Source organism: Gadus chalcogrammus, chromosome 8 (genome assembly GCF_026213295.1).
Source record: "Gadus chalcogrammus isolate NIFS_2021 chromosome 8, NIFS_Gcha_1.0, whole genome shotgun sequence".
Classification (NCBI taxonomy): Eukaryota; Metazoa; Chordata; class Actinopteri; order Gadiformes; family Gadidae; genus Gadus; species Gadus chalcogrammus.
This window is the reverse complement of record NC_079419.1, coordinates 15,431,055-15,448,885: the sequence shown is the minus strand read 5'-3', so window position 1 is coordinate 15,448,885 and position 17,831 is coordinate 15,431,055. Positions and strand designations below refer to the sequence as shown.

General features: G+C 48.0%; 1 protein-coding gene across 1 annotated transcript in view; it reads left to right on the top strand.

Annotated features, from left to right (window-relative positions):
* Nucleotides 1-17,831, top strand: part of egfra (epidermal growth factor receptor a (erythroblastic leukemia viral (v-erb-b) oncogene homolog, avian)) — a 44,639-nt gene that overhangs the window by 3,700 nt on the left and 23,108 nt on the right. Inside the window, exon 2 of the mRNA XM_056596044.1 lies at nucleotides 16,911-17,062. Coding sequence (XP_056452019.1) covers nucleotides 16,911-17,062 — 152 coding nt within the window. The remainder of the gene's footprint in view (nucleotides 1-16,910; nucleotides 17,063-17,831) is intronic.

The window sequence follows — 17,831 nt, the reverse complement described above, 5'->3', positions numbered from 1 at the left end:
GACTTTCCAGGTCCTGCTTCTACTGCTTCACTGGCTGCCCCCCCTCTCTTTATACCTGCTCCCTGCGACCCATCTGCTAGAGCCATTCTCGGGTGGACATGTGACTTCTGGGTGGCAGCCATTTTCTTTCCCCCTCCTCCCCCTTCCTTTCATCACCTCTCTCCCTCCGTTTCTTGGCCTCCCCCCCCCCCCCCCCTCCCCTCCCTCCCACCAGTCTTTGATAAACTACACTGAACTTCCAGAGCTTCACTTGCACGTTGGAGGCTTTCTGCCTTTAAAGGGGGTGAGACAGGGAGGTGGCGTTGGGGGACAATGGTGCCTCTGTAGCGGGAGAACAGGTTATCTCTATACAGGGGGGGGGGGGGGGGGGGGGGGGGGGGGGATTGGGGGGGCGGCGTGATGGTACACCACTTTCATGGTGGGGTAGTCAGATCTGGAGGTTGTGGTGGGTGAACCAGACGCTACGTCGCTACGTGTCGCTAGGCATCGCTAGCCGTGGACGAGGTCCTGGTGATGGGGGTCTGACGGTGGTACAGAGGGAGGTTCCTGTTCTTCCACTGCAGGTCTACCGACCACAACGATGAGGCGGCGTGTGTACAGACTACAGAGCCCATTGTTGGCTCTTTGTCCGTGACTGGCACATTGAGCTATCGTCCGAGGCGTTGGCTTGGATCTGATGGCTTGTTGTCCTTCGTTTAATTCCCAATTGAAGTGCACACAATCCCAGATTAAATAACGCAGACGGGACTGAGGGTGTATAAGCCTAATTCTGCCTCCATTTCAGCTTGATTATTACCACGGCTTTCTCATAATGTTTTGTTGATTCAGCGTCAACACGCAGGGACGAAGGCAAACAGCTCAGTTTGTGTACATCTCTCCTACATGCGATTGCTATTATTCCCTGATTGACCCGGGCCACGGTGGTTACTTATTCAACCCGTGGTGTGTGTTTTGTTTTGTTTGTGCGTGGTGACAGAGTCATCCATTGCGTTTATGGCCTTTCCATTTTCCAACGTCAACCCCAGTGGAAAGAGAGACGTAGGAATTCAGGCTGGGAAAAAAAAAAACAGAGCCCATGTGCTATCTCCCATCTCCTCAGGTGCAGAGTGGTGTTCACAGGGAGAACAGACCAGTGATCCATGAGGTCCAGACCCCTGTATGTGGATCTGCTGCAGCATGTTTTACATGCTCCGTGTGATGGTGCTTTTGACGTTGGGATTTTTGTCACTCCTTCATGTGGAGAATTAAACATCAGTTAAACATCAGATTTACCATTATAGTCCTTGACCTTGCAGGTGGTGATTCAATGAAAAGCTTCCCCCCCCCCCCTCCCCTCCCCTCAGAAGCTAGACTGGTGTTCTGAAGGGTTATGGTTTATGAATAATGTATTTCATTGTTGCTTTTATTGGCAGCAATATGCGTGTCTGGTCCAAATATTTTAATATTCAAACGTTATTGCAAAAAAGTTTGTGAGATTAATTAAGCTAAATGACTGTTGCCCTTGAAGTATTTATAAATAATGGTTATTAAGGTTATCCACATAATTTCCCCCTGCATGACCAAGTTCAAGGACAGACTCGGTAACACAATATTAACATTGAAACCTCCCCTTTAATTGGTTGATGTGGTTGCAAGCCTGCAATATATGTGTCTAACATTAACAGCAGCATTCTCTATGCCACATGAAAACAACCACCCAGGTAATGGGTAACCTTATATGTTCTGCCAATGAATGTCCTGAAACCACTTCCTGATGTTACTTCTTTTCAATCATCTTGGTACATGAACTAGGTCTTTGAACAATGAATGAACAGAATGTACTTTGTAGTCTGCTGTTGTTTCACAGGCTGGTCCGCTGGGTTGCTAGTCTTGGGCTGCTGGCTTGGTGAGACATCGCCAGTAGGGTTGGATGGAAATTGGGCAAAAAACAAAATATCTTTCCATCCTCCCTGCAGTTTTGCCTTTTTCTCACACTGAATCACCCTTGGCCCTCTCTCTCTCTCTCTCTCTCTCTCTCTCTCTCTCTCCCTCACACACGCACACACTAAAACTGCCTCAGTAAGTAGAGCAGTTCTGCTTTTCACAGCCCAAGATGTTGGGGCCAGGTGCCTGGTTCTTTATACGGTGAGGGCAGACGGATTTGCATCGGTATGCAAATGTGATTTTGACAAATCAGATTCCCTGGTCGGGTGGGAGTGCGAGGCTCAGATCAAAAGAGGAATCACAACAATGGCAGGAAAAACAGAGGCATAAAACACACAAACAATCAGACAGTGATAAGATGGTTAACAGTTTTATCTCATGCTTCCCCAATTGCCACGAGCCGTGCTGTGCCTCTCTCAGCGCTGCGGCACCTCACCCAACGGGAGGGGCAACAGGTAGAAGGCCACGCAGCACTAAGCCAAACACATTTTGTTTTTCATTATCCCGTGGACTGCATAGAAGAAGGCGCGGCGTCTTTGGAAATAGCTGTACCCTCAGGTCCGTCTGGGCTTGGATCGGCTTGCGCAAAAGAGGAATTCCCTACAGGATAGAAAACAATGGCTTTACAGGCAAATCCCACAGACCCGCCCATCTCCGACCCTTCCAGAAGAAACTGTGTGTGTGTGTGTGTGTGTGCGTGTGTGTGTGTGTGTGTGTGTGTGTGTGTGTGTGTGTGTGTGTGTGTGTGTGTGTGTGTGTGTGTGTGTGCGCGTGTGTGTGTGTGTGTGTGTGTGTGTGTGTGTGTGTGTGTGTGTGTGTGTGTGTGTGTGTGTGTGTGTGTGTGTGTGTGTGTGTGTGTGTGTGTGTAAGTGGGTGCGTGTGTGGCTGTGTGTGTTAGTTAGAGGACTGGCGTCAGGGTCTTGCCTGCCTAATAACCTTTTTGTCTTTTCCTGTGTGGTCTAATTGCTCTAATAAACGGAATAATGTGTTTAGTTTCCTCTGACTCACTGATGGCACCTTTGGATATTATGATAACTTAAGAAGTACTTTCAATCAAAGAACAGAATAATGATAGACTGGAAGGAAATTAAACAATCTGTAAATGTAAATGTAAATCCTGTACCAGTTGATAACATTGAAACTAGGGATCCCAACACATACTGATACTGTGACATTAGCCCAGTCAAGTTTCGTCTTGTCGAGTGTGGTGACTTGTCTTTTGTTGTCTCGCTCAGTCTAGTGTGGTCGATGGTCTACCATAGTAAATCATTTAAGAAATTCCCTTCTGCGGCTTTAATAACTCAGATATTTCTAGTTGTTAGCCCTGTAAGAGAGGGCAGTGTGTTTGGTTCCTCATTGCAAAAACACAGCGTGCCTTATATTTGATGCTGAACTCTTTATGTGAGTGCAGTGGGGGACACAAACACATCAAAGCATTCGGTAATCAAAGCTAGTTTTAACGCCGTTCCAGCAAACTCTGATCTGAAATGTCTGCTATTTTTCAGCAGTTGGCAACAAGTGAAACAAAAATAGTTGTTGTTGTTTTCATTGTCTGGTGTAAAAAGGAATTAGCCGCTCTATTGCACAGGTGAAGAGTCACTCAACATGGACAATGTGTTGGACTCTCACACAGTAGTCTGTAGAGACGTCGGCCTGTCTGACCGTTGGTCAGACAGGCCGACGTCTCGACCGTTGGTCAAGATTGTGCTTGCGTTACGTACGTACATACGGTCATACGTACGTACGCTACTGGCAAGCCATTAGCACTGTTGACCCTATGTCAACAGCGGGAGGAAGGTTTATGAAGGCTGGCTTACAGAAATTAATGTCGATTTTGGAATTTGGCCAGACATCATACCTACGTCCGTGCTACGTACGTGCAGTTTGCGTGCACATCATACGCTGAATTCCACCAGAGGGGTTGGTGGTAACTTTACCACACATTATTAGTACTCTGATTGGCTGGCCAGTAGCAGGGACAGCCTCTTCGTTTGTCAGTGCCTCGGGTAGAAAAATCCCTCATCGGAGTGCAGAGTTTCACACGTGAAAGTTGTGTAAACATTGCCAGACGGTTACCTGCTAACTGATATTGCTACTGGGGTGCCCTCATAGAGGGAACCTTTCACAAGGCATAGCCTCCAAGGAGCGAGAGTGGCCTTATAGTGTGAAACCTGGAAGTAATTTAGTATTTGGCCAAACATGTCGCTTAGTACGCCGATAAATAGAAAGGGGGAGAGGTAGTAGGAAAAGAGGCAAGGAGAGAAGGAGATGGAGGGAAGAGAAGGAGTGAGGAGAAGGGGGGGGTGAGTGGAGAAGGGGGGGGGGGAGAGGGTGGAGCAAATAAGCAAATAAAAATCGGTGTGAATGGAATGTGCACAAAAGAAATTGGGGCTAAACGATCGGTGCATGTGCAATATGCCGTCAGTGATCCATACATGGAGCAGGCCGAGGCATTCACCCCCCAGTCTCCCTGGAGACCCAAGTCCTGTGGACAAAAGCCTCTTTTATTTAGGCCTGGGCTGCTTGCCTTGACACTGGCTTATCTGTCTTGCCTGACCTTAATGTGCTATGTAGACATGACTTGAGCGACTGTGTTATACAGCCCTATGTCAACAGCGGGAGGAAGGCTTCGTTTTGGCTTGCGTTTATGAAGGCTGGCTCACAGAAATGAATGTCGATTTTGGAATTTGGTCAAACACCAAGTCCCAATAAACTACTTTCTGTTTTCGATGTGAGGAATGCAATTTACCACACAAAAAACAAACTTTTGTTGATGGCAATCCCCCCGTTAAAACTTGTTCATGTTTTAATTGGGGGATTATCAATGTAGATAATCCGTTAAATCTCCCTGATCACGCAAATTGAATATGTTCAAAACCTAAGTGGCACTTTTTTCCAAATGCCTTGTATGTTTCAGCCACGACGATGCTCTGTTCCTCACACAAAACAAATTCCCTGGTCGGCCCGTAAGCGGAACAACTTCATTACCCCGTGTTGGCCTAACGAGAGCCAGAGACCCGTAAAGACAGGCACTTCTCCCTGCGCCACTGGCCACACTTTACCTTCCATAAAACACGCCAGAGGTGAACCTCGCCGCACAATTTTCCCACAAAAGGAACGACGGTCCGAGCTATTCATTTAACAACGCATGCGTGTGTTTGCCCACTTGGCTTAACAGCTTTACCACGGCGGGATTGAAAAACAACCAGTGTCCCAATGTCCCAATGTGTGTTCAATGATAGGACCAACTGGAGTTGGATGAGGGCCATGCAGCGCAAATTACCTCTGGGCCGGATTCCCCATCAGCGGGCCTTTGTTGAGCTGATTATCAGCTGGGAGGGGGGGGGGGGGCAGATTTGTGATAGATTTGAATGTAGTTTGGTTTAGTTGTAATCCAAATATCATTCCAGGAATCCCAAACACAGAACATAATTGTGAGAAGCGTATCTGAGTTAAAGGTCCGATGGGACTGTTGACACCACCCCAAAAATGTGATTGCTTTCAAACAGTCAAACACCAGGAATTTCAAGCATGCGTGGCAGCCAGATAGGGTCCTGTCGTTGTCCTGAGGTTGGCGTTTGACCTTCGTGCAGATCGCCTGCCTTTTAGATCAACCCCTATCCTTCTGGACTTTTCTCTTCTGCCATTCTTGGCAATTCGTGTGTATATTTTCATTAGAATGGCTTGGCACTGATCTTCAACTTAGTATTACATTTCAAATCAATGGACAAAGAATGACGTCTTATAATAACCTAATAGTGGGGCTAAACCTGACTCAACAGTGTCAAGAGATTGAGGGGGTTTGGCTCAGGGTTTGTGTTTAAACATTTTATGTCTTCTGAAAACATGGAGAAAAAAATCTAGCTCAGCTGCCATCAATACTTCAGAGCTCTATTCAGCGCAGTGCTTCATGTTGAGTTAAATTGTTTAGAAGCAACAACAAAATAGTAATCCTCTCTACCATGATACAGTTTTACAGAGCGAAACGCCTTCTTTTGTTTTGGATATTGAATTAGACTGATGGAGTTTAGGAGGAGTTGTAGCGATTTGGCTTTTGACTCTAGTTGTCCACTCCTAGGTATCTGGTAGTCAGAACTCTCTAATGTGGTGTGCTGAGTGTTTTACACACACACTGAACTCTGACTCTGAGCCAGGGCTTCTCTAGCAGTGTGGCTGATAGTCAGGGAAAGAGAATCGACTGCCAAGGCTGCTGTCTTTGATGACTGTCACAAAGCAGGCAGTCCTGAACAATAATCTCGCTCTCTCCGTCTCACTCTCTCCGTCTGGCTTTGTCTCTGTCTCTCTCGCTTTGTCTCTGTCTTTGTCTCTCTCTCTCTCTCTCTCTCTCTCTCTCTCTCGCTCTCTCTCTCTCTCTCTCTCTCTCTCTCTCTCTCTCTCTCTCTCTCTCTCTGTGTCTGTCTCTGTCTCTGTCTCTCTCTTCCTGTGTTGTGAGTGGGCCATGTTAAAACAACCGTCCCCCACAGTCATCTTTGGTTTTAAAAACAGTGCAAGAGTCATTGTTTCTGTAGCTTTTGTTCACTATGTGTTGTGTAAGCTGTGCTGTGATGGACTTTTTTTTAATGTCGGGAAGAGTATGACGCCCCTAGTGCTAACAATAATCCACTGACGGAAAAGTTGTGGCTTCAGGTTTTCTGTGGAAGAAGAAAAAATAAATAAAAGTCTGTGCTCAAAAGCAGATGCCGGAGATTCACTTGTTTGTAAAATACTGGCTGTCTTTCAAGAAGAACCAGGAAGCCGTTAAACCCCCGGGGGGGCCCTACTCGCTTGGCACCCAATCCATCTCTGGCGTATGAGTTGAGTGTGTCATAATGGCAAGTCATAAATAAAAGCTCTCAAGCCTCCCCTGTGTAATTTCAATTGGTTACACCAGTGGCAAAAAACAACACAATATGTTACTTATTCTTGGGCTCATTGTTAATTTTCGAAGGCTGGCAGTTCTGTGGTCGAAACCCCAAGCCCTATTGGTGCCTGAGCATTGCTCACTTTGTTGCCCAGTGATTGTGTTTGGTTTATGTGTGTGTGTGTGTGTGTGTGTGTGTGTGTGTGTGTGTGTGTGTGTGTGTGTGTGTGTGTGTGTGTGTGTGTGTGTGCGTGTGCGTGTGCGTGTGTGTGTGTGTGGGAGAAAGCGGAATGAGGGAGACTCATTCTTGGGGAATGGGGATGTAAGGCCCCTACAAAAAAGCGGAGAAGTGGTGAGTCACGCCTGAGCAATAGGTGGAGGTTTTCCTTACTATTGCTAACACAAACCCCAGGCATTTATAGAATAGGCCTTTTATGGGGTCTCTATTCCTCTGCCTTTCACTTGCTAACTCTCTTTCTGTGTGAAAATGGCCAGACAAGGCTTAGTCGTTAGGGACATGAGTAAGGACGCGGCTAAGAGAGCTGTTGGCATAAGACGTTGCTCAGATTAACTCTCCTCCACCTCCTCCTCCCGGCCATAAGGCCGGGCAGCCATTGTAGTTTCAAAGTAAGAGCCCCTTGAGGTGAAAGGCCTTGTCTTAAGGGCCTTCTTTATCTCTCCTGGACTCAGATGAGTTGAGGAGGCTTCCAGGGAAGTATCTTATCTTTGGAGTGTGTTGTTGGGATTGGGCCCAGCGCTGGGGAATGGTTTGCAAAAAAACAGAAAGCAAACTCACTACAACCGGGGGGATTTCCGAATCACAGCTGCTTTTCTCTCCTGCTGGAACTGTGAAATGTGTGGGTTCCTCTGCCGTGGTACTAGTATTTTTTTTTTATTGTTGATTCCTTTTCCTTTCCTCTCTCTCTCTCTCTCTCTCCCTCTCACTCCCTCACTCTCTCTCACTCTCCCTCTCTCTCGCGTGTGCTTTTTCACATCCGTCGCTCAGCTATTCCACAGGTCTTTGGCTGCGTGGGGGAGGGAAGGGAGGTAGGCGGAGGAGGAGGTGGAGGAGGAGAGATATGGCGGAGAACGGGGGGGGGGATGGCGGTATTTTACGGGCAGAGTGTGGGGGGGGGGGGGGGGGGGGGGGGGGGGTCGGGGGGTGTGGAGAGAGAGCAGCAGTGAGCTAGCGGCCGTGTGCCGGACGCCCACAGCCTCTCTCGGCAGTAGCCTTCCTCTTCCTTTGCTTCCTGTGGGACTGAGGAGGAATAATGCTTTAGCAGGGGAGGATGAAGAGAAGAGAGGAGAGTGGAGGTGGTGGAGGTGGAGGAGGTGGAGTTGGTGGAGGTGGTGGAGTTGGTAGTCGGGGTGGTGGAGGAGGAGGAGGAGTTGGTGGAGGTGGAGGGGGTGGTGGAGGAGGGGGTGGTGGGGGATTGAAACCCTGCACTGGGTTTCTATGGGGAGTGTGTCTGGACTGGGAGGAAGTGGGTTGAATGTCGAGGCATTGCAGGAGAGAATGGTTGGAGTTTAAATAGGGGTTCGGGGTTGCAGCGAAAAGGGGTTTGCCTGGCCGTTTTATTTTTATAATGGACCTTCCAGAGGAAATGTGTGAGAGGGGTCTGGCTCATAATGTGCATCGCTTGCTACAAGCCACAAGCATGTGGAGTCGTATGGGAGTGTTTTTCGGTCACTGCTGGGCTCTAACAGGGGTTGCAGCTGTGTTTAACTAACTCCCATAAATCTTCCTGGTGCCCGGTAATTGTCCTGTCGCTTTTTTTTCTCCACGCTACTTTCCCCTGTGTCATGTGATCATGTCGATTAGGCCATGTTTAATGGGACATGAGTGCATCTCTGGCTCCAAAGCAAAACGGAGATCCAGTTTCCAAAGGGATCGCCTCATATTAGGAATAACTATTAGTTGTTTCGAGTGTGTTCCTCAAACTGAAGTCACACACAACGCAATGGTTATCGCCTTCATTTCTCGACAGGGCTGATAGTCTCCTCCCATGGCTAAGGTCGGCGAATCGACTCACCAAAGTCGTTCATTTTGTTCAAAATCAGCGACATTTGCCTCCGACCCCAGTGCCCAGCACGATGCCCTGGCGCGCTGGTGTGGGAACCAACGACCCGCTGATAGGCTCCCACCTCATCTCCCTGAGACGCGCTCCGCTCAAATGAGGAAGCCCACGTGAGAACAGCGCAGTGAACACGTTCCCATGTGTTTGGACGCAACCCCTGGACCGGCCGTGGCGGCGGCGGCGGCCGTCGGAGCAGCAGCAGTGTGTGCCGTTTTTTTTTTTATCCGAGAGTAAACACCATGATGGACGGGGCCGCAGGTATCTGGAGAGCCTCACTCGCCGCCGGAGAGTGCTTTGCCAGAGGGGCCGTGTAAACACCGGCCCCTTTTTGCTCTTTATTTGGTCACTTTTGGGGAAGCTTTTAGCGTGGAGCTAAATCCTCCCCCTCTCCCCCATCTCTCTCTCTCCCCCCCCCCCCCCCCCCCCCCCCAGACCAGGGCCACGCTCGGTACAAGCAAGCGGCCTTTGGTGGGTTTAATTGTTTAGAATGGGCTCTGTTTAGAGGTGATTTATTCTGCAGTGCTGTGCTGGTGTTTAGGGGCCGGGGGGGGGGGAAAGGTCAGTTGGTGGGGCTGTGTGTGTATGTGTGTGAGGTGGGGGGGAGGGGGGGGGGGGGGGGGTAATTTGCTTGTGATCTACAGCTGGGGTTAAGTACCGTCAGGTCAGACATTTCTTCCACGTCGAGGGAAGGCGCTGAAAGGCTCCCGTGGCCTCCGCTGGCTCTGACAGGAGTAGGCAACCTCCCACATGTTGTTAGGCTAAAAATACAGCAAAAAAAACCTTTGACTCGCGCTCTCCCCCTTTCTTCCTTAACATGTGTGTGTGTGTGTGTGTGCGTGTGCATGTGGGTGTGTGTGTATGCATAGTTGGAGACAGATTGTGGTTGGGGAAAAATACCGCCCTTGCTGAAACTACGAATACACATACACACACGCACAAAAAAATTGGCTGTGAAACATAAATACAATTTAAAGTACCCTCTCCCCTCCTTCATCCCAGGGGGAGTCACCTCGCATCTGTTGTAGCATCATAGGAGTGGTGTGACTCACTCCCCCCCCCCCCCCCCCCCAATACCAAGATCAACTTCCTGCCATGTCAGTGGGGCTCGCAGCCCTCCATTCATGGGGGGACGAGGAGGAGTAGGAGGAGGAGGAGGAGGAAATGGAGGAGGAAGGGGAGAGAGCGTACATCCTCTCCTCTATAGGAGAGGATTCTTCTTTTTCTTCTTTTTTGTTCCAAGGGGCCCTGCGATGTTTTCTCTGAGGGATTGAGGCATCTCCCACGCAGAGGAAGACGGGCCCCCCCTCCTATTCCCCATCCCTTCCCCTCCAATCTAGACAACAGAGAGCAGGATATCAGCGCTTTGCTCCCCTTCCCTTCCCCTCGCACTACAAAGAGAAGTGTCAGAGTACAGAGAACACCACACGAGTGGGACAAGAGATGGCCTGCACACGGGTGTTAGTTCCGCTCCCTTATCTATCTATCCCAAAAATGTGTCCCCGTGATATTGGACGACGGCGCTTCCGCTGAGCCGGGGGCCCGGGGCGATCCGGAGCGCTGGAGAGCCGCCCGGAGCGGGAAGCACAGGAGGGGCTCCCTGTTCCTCCGGAGTTTGGTAGCGCTGTCTGTGGGTTTATGCATCTCCCTCGAATCCCAGGCTCTGGCCCTGGAAACCTCAGGGAATGTGAATGCCCCCTCCCCGCTTCTAGAGGGGGTCAGTACCCAAGTATTGAAGAGGGTCAACAATCAACTATTTGGTAGTTGGTAGGTTTTTATGGCCGGGTTTGGGTGATTTAGTTGCTTTTAGATAGAAGTCATTGATGAGCAGGTAGGGGTAAGACATACCTGACATACCTTGCTCAAGAATTTCTACAGGACAGGTAGACTGCATTCATGGGGGTTTGAACACCAAACCATTTACTTTGATCCACCCCCCCTCCCCCTGTACTTTAAATATAAATGTTCAATATTTGTTGTCAATGTTTAATTCAGCCTTCCAATAATCAATAATAAGCATGATCAAGTGAATAATCCTTATTACTGTTTAAGTGTTGACAGGAATGCCGGTCTGAACAGGGTAATTCATCTCAGCATGGTTTTGTTTTAAACACTGAAGCACGCGCTGACGATTTGGTTATCCAAGATGCTCGCCGGTGATTTGGTTAACTCGGGGGAGCGAAATAAACAAGAATGTCAATTAGCCATGTTGCTTCCCTTTAATTATGTATAGGGTTTCGGACAATGCAATAAGAAGACTCTGGACGCGGGTCTAATCGAATCTGGGCCCGTGACTGAGAGGAAGAGAATGAGTCTAGGCCATTTTCTGTTGTCTTTTTTGGTCAAGTAGACCACTGATGGCCTGAAATGTACAGGAGTGGGCCCAATTCAACAAAGGAAGTCATTAGATGGGCCTTTGGAAATGATGATGATGATTATGATGATGATGATGATGATGATGATGCTGATGATGATGATGAGGATATATCATCGCTGACAACTTGTTGGAACTTTACTCTAATAGCCAGAAGCTGGAGAAAAGAGGGAAAGTTTGTTCAGTCCACTTACGATTAGTTCAATGTCATGTGTTTACTCGGGTTGTTTGAATATCTGGTTCACTGCAGTGGTTCACTTTACCGTGTACATTTGCATAATACGTCTCATGGACCTATGACCCTTGTAAAAATAGAGGTAAATTAGGTTTTACTTGCAAATGGCCTAAGAAATAGCTCTTGGGGCTCATAACCTGAATGGTACCCCCTCCACGCCAAAATAAACACATCTAGTTAACGTATTATTTTTCTATAAAGTTTATTCATTATGGCCGTTGAAAATGTTGGACGCAAAACGAGCTCAGCCTCTGGCAAAATACTTGTGGAAGTCTTGCGTGTCCTATAGCCTGGAGAAACAAAAATAAATCTCCCCACACACACACACCCTCAAACGTCCAATACTTGTCGACAGGCAAACATCAGAAAGCAGTGTGTGACCGCATGCTGCAGTGAGCTTACATGACAAATGAGCCGGTCGGTTTGGTTTTTTTTATCGCGTTCTGTTGGGCGCCGCTCAGTGCTGGCGGCCAGAGGGTGTACCCTGTGCTGGCATCCATCACTGTTGTTTCACTGCCACGTAACACACACACAAACACACACACACACACACACACATCCAGCATTCTTATGCAAACAAAGATAGGGTGGCATGACTGATGGCAACAATTCATTATATCATAGCAAATAATGGAACCTGATGAGCAATCAAATTCAAAACCCGATGCTTACTGTAAGTAATCCTGCTGAGATTCCTTACAGGAAAATTGATCAGCGTCAAAACTTTTAGTTTAACTCTGATAACCGCTTATAAAAATACTCTGACACACACACACACACTGACACACATCCTGACAGCAAACCTGAAACATTACCATGCAAAGACAGGCAGACACACACCACAGACACACAGACACACGTACCAACACACACACACACACACACACACACACGCACACACATAGGTCCTGACACATAAGTCATGCAGATACTGCTGCCCATGCGGTGAGTTAATGATGGGCTGGTCCCAGCCTCCTGGACGAGACGTGCTGCCAGAGGCGGGCGGAAGTGGAGCAATGCAGATTTGGTGCTGCGTCACGCTACCGCTGACGTCAGGTCTTGTTACACCCATGGTGTGGAGCGGGGACAGGTTGGGGTTTTTACTGTGTTCTCTTGGATGAGTCAAGATCGAACCAGGTACGAGGTTTGGTTTGTCTCACAATTGCCAGGAAGTCTTGCATCATGGAGCAATGGGCTATGGTCGATGTGTGTGCGCTTGTGTGTGTCTGGGTGTGTGGGTGTACACAGTGCGTTCTCATGACAAAGTCATTCTCTCTCTCGCTCTCTTCAGTTTTCTTTTTCTGTTGCTTTTTATTAGATATTTCTCTCTCTCCCTCTCTCTCTCTCTCTCTCTCTCTCTCTCTCTCTCTCTCTCTCTCTCTCTCTCTCTCTCTCTCACTCTCTCTCTCTCTCTCTCTCTCTCTCTCTCTCCCTCTCTCGCTCCCTCCCTCCCTCTCCCTCTGATCCTGTGGTCCAAATGTTAAGGGAGTACACATGGCAGTGCAGATCCTCAACAAGACACGTACTCACACTGTGTGTACGCTATGTGCTCATGGAGAAGTCAGCTCAAGTCTCTCGCTCTCTCTCGCTCTCTCAAACTCCCACTCTCTCTCCCTATCTCTGTCTCCCGTGCTGATGTCCAATAAGGAAGGGAGAATACTGCTGTGTATAATCAGGTCATATGAACCATAAAACATCACTGGAGTAATAAACAACCGAATGCAGGAGAATATTTACATATTGTTTTCTGTATACAAAGAGGCCAAATCTCAGCTGCAGGAAGAGTTTGTTGTTGAAAGTCTTTAGGTACAAGTTTGCATGCATCCAACACTCATGAATATTTATGGCTCATCATTATTATTATATATATATTTATGGCTCATCATTTGCATAACTATGAACTTTGGCAACCTACATATGAGTTCATTAACCCTCTGAGCTCTTCTTCAGTCAGGAGTCAAACAACAAGAGGGCCATGGAGTTCATTTAATTCCCGCTCAATTCTCCTCGCTTGTTTTTGTATTTCATTGCGTTCATATTCCAGCTGTGGTCTAACGATGACCTCATGTTCAGCACAGTTTTCAGTTGTCAATGTGGGAAATAATTACAGCGATGATTACATCTGGCTGCCCTCCGCTGGATAATTAAAGCGGCCATCTTTCTTCCCCTCCCGTCTGCCGCGGTTGCCCAGGAGGCGTTAGCGAGTCCGGCGGCCCAACCCTCGGGGGGTTCATGTCAGGGCATCCCCCCCTCGGGGGCTGTGGGTAATGAGGAAGGACAAGCACGTGGTGGTGCAAGACAGCTGTTAGCTGCTGATTCTCACTGGTCCCTGCTTCCCCCCCCGCCCTCCCCCATCATCTGGCCAAAACAATAAATGAGCAAAACAAGAATCTTGTCATATTTCTGCAGTGCGGACGTCAGGGGTGGACTGGGACAAAAAATCTGCCCTGGCATTTTCTGTCCAGACCAGCCCACTACATTATCAGCACTAGGGGTGGGATGAGACGAAAGGGAAGAACCCTGTATGCACATGATTAAAACAATTTCATCAAGTGCATACATCCGAATAATAGTACAGCACGGTAAATAGCAGTTGTTGCTTTTTTTTAAGTTTGTGTCTCTTGTGCTGCTGACAAGACAGGTGTGAAACCCGAACAGGAAATTAACTGACCTCCTGTGGTCGCTGCATCTCCACACCCCATATCTACATATCTACATATCTACAAAGCCCTTGTTAAATATCTCACTTGATCCAACGCTAAATTCTCTCTTGCAGTTTTTAGTCTGTGACTGCGAAAATCTTTTGGTGCAAGCCCAGCATTAGTTAAAACCAGACTCGGACACTAGTAACAAAATATCCTGACAAATAATCTAAATAGAAAAATATTACAGACAGTAGCAGCATTAGAGCTGAAAGTCATTTCTTTTAACGGTGACTCAATCATTATGAAACCATAAATAGAGAATTTTAATAGAGGACGTGTATGTGCACGTGTATGTATGTACCGGTATACATGTGCACATACACGTATAAGAGAATGCATATCTATTCAGACCTGTAATTCATGTCTTAGACTTTTTCACACAGCTATAGATAAAATAAAATCAAATTCTCTATTTATGGTTATATTTAGGGCAATATATATATATATATATACTGTATATATATTGCCCTACTTCCTCGTCCGCAGCCAGCCAGCTACACTCAGTATCTGTGTACTGACAAGTATATGTAGCCATGTAGCCTTTTTGTGATAGGGTAGGCCTAGTGACACTTAGTGAACAAGTGTATATGTTCACTAGCCCTCTGTAGCCCATTGGCCGGCCCAATTGGAGGGAATTTAGAGAGAGAGAATAAACCAAACATAGCGGACCGGACCGGCCCACATTGGGTCAACAGCCCACCGGGAGGATGCCCGGTATGCCAGATAGGCAGTCCTCCCCTGGCGGATGGACATCTGGTGTTAGGGTGAACGAAGTGATCCGCCATCTTGGTGTTGTTTTGGATTTGGGGGGAAAATACTTAATAGCTCGCACATCAAATAAAAAGTAACCGCATGAGGTGTGTCCCCATCGTTGCGAGTTGAGTTCAACTTGCTGTCGAGTGCAGACACGTTTTGGAATGCGTGCCGTGAACTGTAGGCTTACGGTGATTTTTCCAAGCAAGGACTATCATATCCTGCTTAATACCAGACATGCTCTCATCTATACTTAACTGCATGCATTAGTCTTTTTTGAAGAACACCAGTCGTTCGCACGGTGTGTATGTGTACGTAAGCGTGTGTAGCCCATGTCAGCATGTGTGTATGTGTGTGGGTTCTAAATTACGGGATACAATAAGAACTTAGACTATAGACAGCTCAATCCAGGCCTCCTTCTCAAGTGCCAGTCAGAACCTGTCTGACCAGCTAGGAGGGACAAAGTTAAAAACTATAGTTTTTCCAATTAGTCACATACACGCGCAGCTACACGCACACACATGCATGCACACACACACACACACACACACACACACACACACACACACACACACACACACACACACACACACACACACACACACACACACACACACACACGCGCGCGCAAAAGCATGCACACACGCAGACACACAAACACCAACATGCACACACACACACAGAACCTTAGCACATTCACTGTAAAGGTTTCCTTTACATTGTGAATGATCCTCTTGTGTATTGGCCTTATCACTAGTACTGACCTTCTTATCCAAATATAGTGTGTTGTGTAATGCCTGATAGGCAATTTTATCAGACGTAGGCGTGTCCAACTCGCCTATGTTGATCAATGGCTGCTTTGTTATTTCCAGTATCAAGCCAGAGAAAGTTCAGGGATCAATTGCCAGGTTGAAGCCGTGGTGCATAACTATCAATAACTTACCCTTCTAAAACTTATATTAGTCAGATAAAACCCTAAAGGGGTTTCATCAGCCAGGCTAATTAACAATTACTAGAAGGGAATCAGTGAAATTCTTAATTAAATATTAACGTGTTATGAATGTTTAAAAGAACAGTCACGTCGTTCCCTGGAAAGCTGTCGATGGTTATGGAATCTTGGATGAAGCGCCGTCTGCCTCAGAAGAGGCAGCGCAGAGGCGCAGGCTGCGCTGGTTGTTGTATCTAGCTAAGGAATAGCAGTGGAAAGATCCAGCCGGCTGCCAGGACTAACACGTCCTGCTCCCTTTGACTCATGAGCCAGTGTGTACTGCAGTGCTGGGATCTGCCCGGTCCCCCCAGTTCACTTCAGATGCAACCCAGATCTGATATTTTCCCACTGAGAGTGGGCCAAGTAATGACTGTGCAGACCAATCGCACACTCACACACGCACACACACATATGCACAAACACACACACGCACGCACACATGTGCACACACACACACACACACACACACACACACACACACACACACACACACACACACACACACACACACACACACACACACACACACACACACACACACACACACACACACGCACACACGCACACACACACACACACACACACTCATACACACTCCTCTCTAGCCAGTGTGTTACATCAACGCTGCCAGCCATTTCCTATTAGGAAAGGCTGCGTGTTATCTTGGAATATCAGCATCAGAATGTGAATTATTGCCAAGTAGGTTACCCATACCGAGGCATTTGTCATGAATATGTTGCTGTGATATATGTGACTCATACACATGACATGCATGATGGATCTCTTCAGATATTTTATGATTAACTATGTGGCAGAGGGTTAATGCCATCAATGATCAAGTTTGGGTTCAGTACCTTCCTCAAGGATACGGGTAGGCTGCGGACATAGTGGTTCGAACCCAGAATATTTGGGCTGACAACTAGAGACTACCCTGCCCCCTCCTCCCCCCTCTGTGACGTGGTTATAATGCGGGGTTTGTGTGTTGTTTCCTCGCAGTGTGCCAGGGCATCACCAACAAGTTCAACCTGCTGGGCTCCAGGGACGACCACTACGTGAACATGGTGAAGACGTACAGCAACTGCAACGTGGTGCTGGAGAACCTGGAGGTCACGTACATGGAGGAGCACCATGACCTGTCCTTCCTACGGGTACGGTATAGGTAGACGCCACATGGGGCGTGGCGTCCGGGATTCTCCTCCATCGGTTCACACATGACCGCTGGGGGGTTGTAGATCTTCTTTCCATGGTGGACGCCCGGCAATAGTCAACGGCCGAAACTCATTTATATTCAACGCTTGAGAAAAATGTTTACCAACTAAAACTGTCCATTTTTAAAAGCCACTAGCCACTGAGATCCTATCGGAACGAGGATGGAAAAAACGATCTGCTTTGGATTAGGAGAATCACATTTCTTCCTGTAGACTTCGAATGGGTCCGGGTCTTCCTGCGTTTCCTTCCCGTGGCCCCTATAGGCAGCGAGAGGAGCTGCGTCATAGTCCTTACTCCGCTGGGCTTCACCAGCGGGCCGGGCATGGCGGGACCGCTTAGGGTACACTCGCAAGGAACGCCAGCGTAAATCACCATTACTGTCACATCAACGCACACGGACACACACTCCTATACACGCCACCACACCACAGCTGTTGAGCGGTTTATTCCTTCTCCGTTCCACTCCGAGCCTCTTTGGTGGTCTTGACGGGGCGTGAGCGGCTGGCTGTGAGTCGGGGGACACCCCTTAGGGTTTCCTGCCCCTGGTTCCCCTCTCGTTTCGGGGGGCTGATGATTTAAGAGAGAGGCCTTTTCCCGAACGGCTCCCCTAGCAACAGAGGTTTTTTTTTTGCACAGTGGTTCATAACACATGACCTCACACGTCGTCGGATCCCCACCCGACTTCAGTCGACGCGGGTGTGAAGGCCA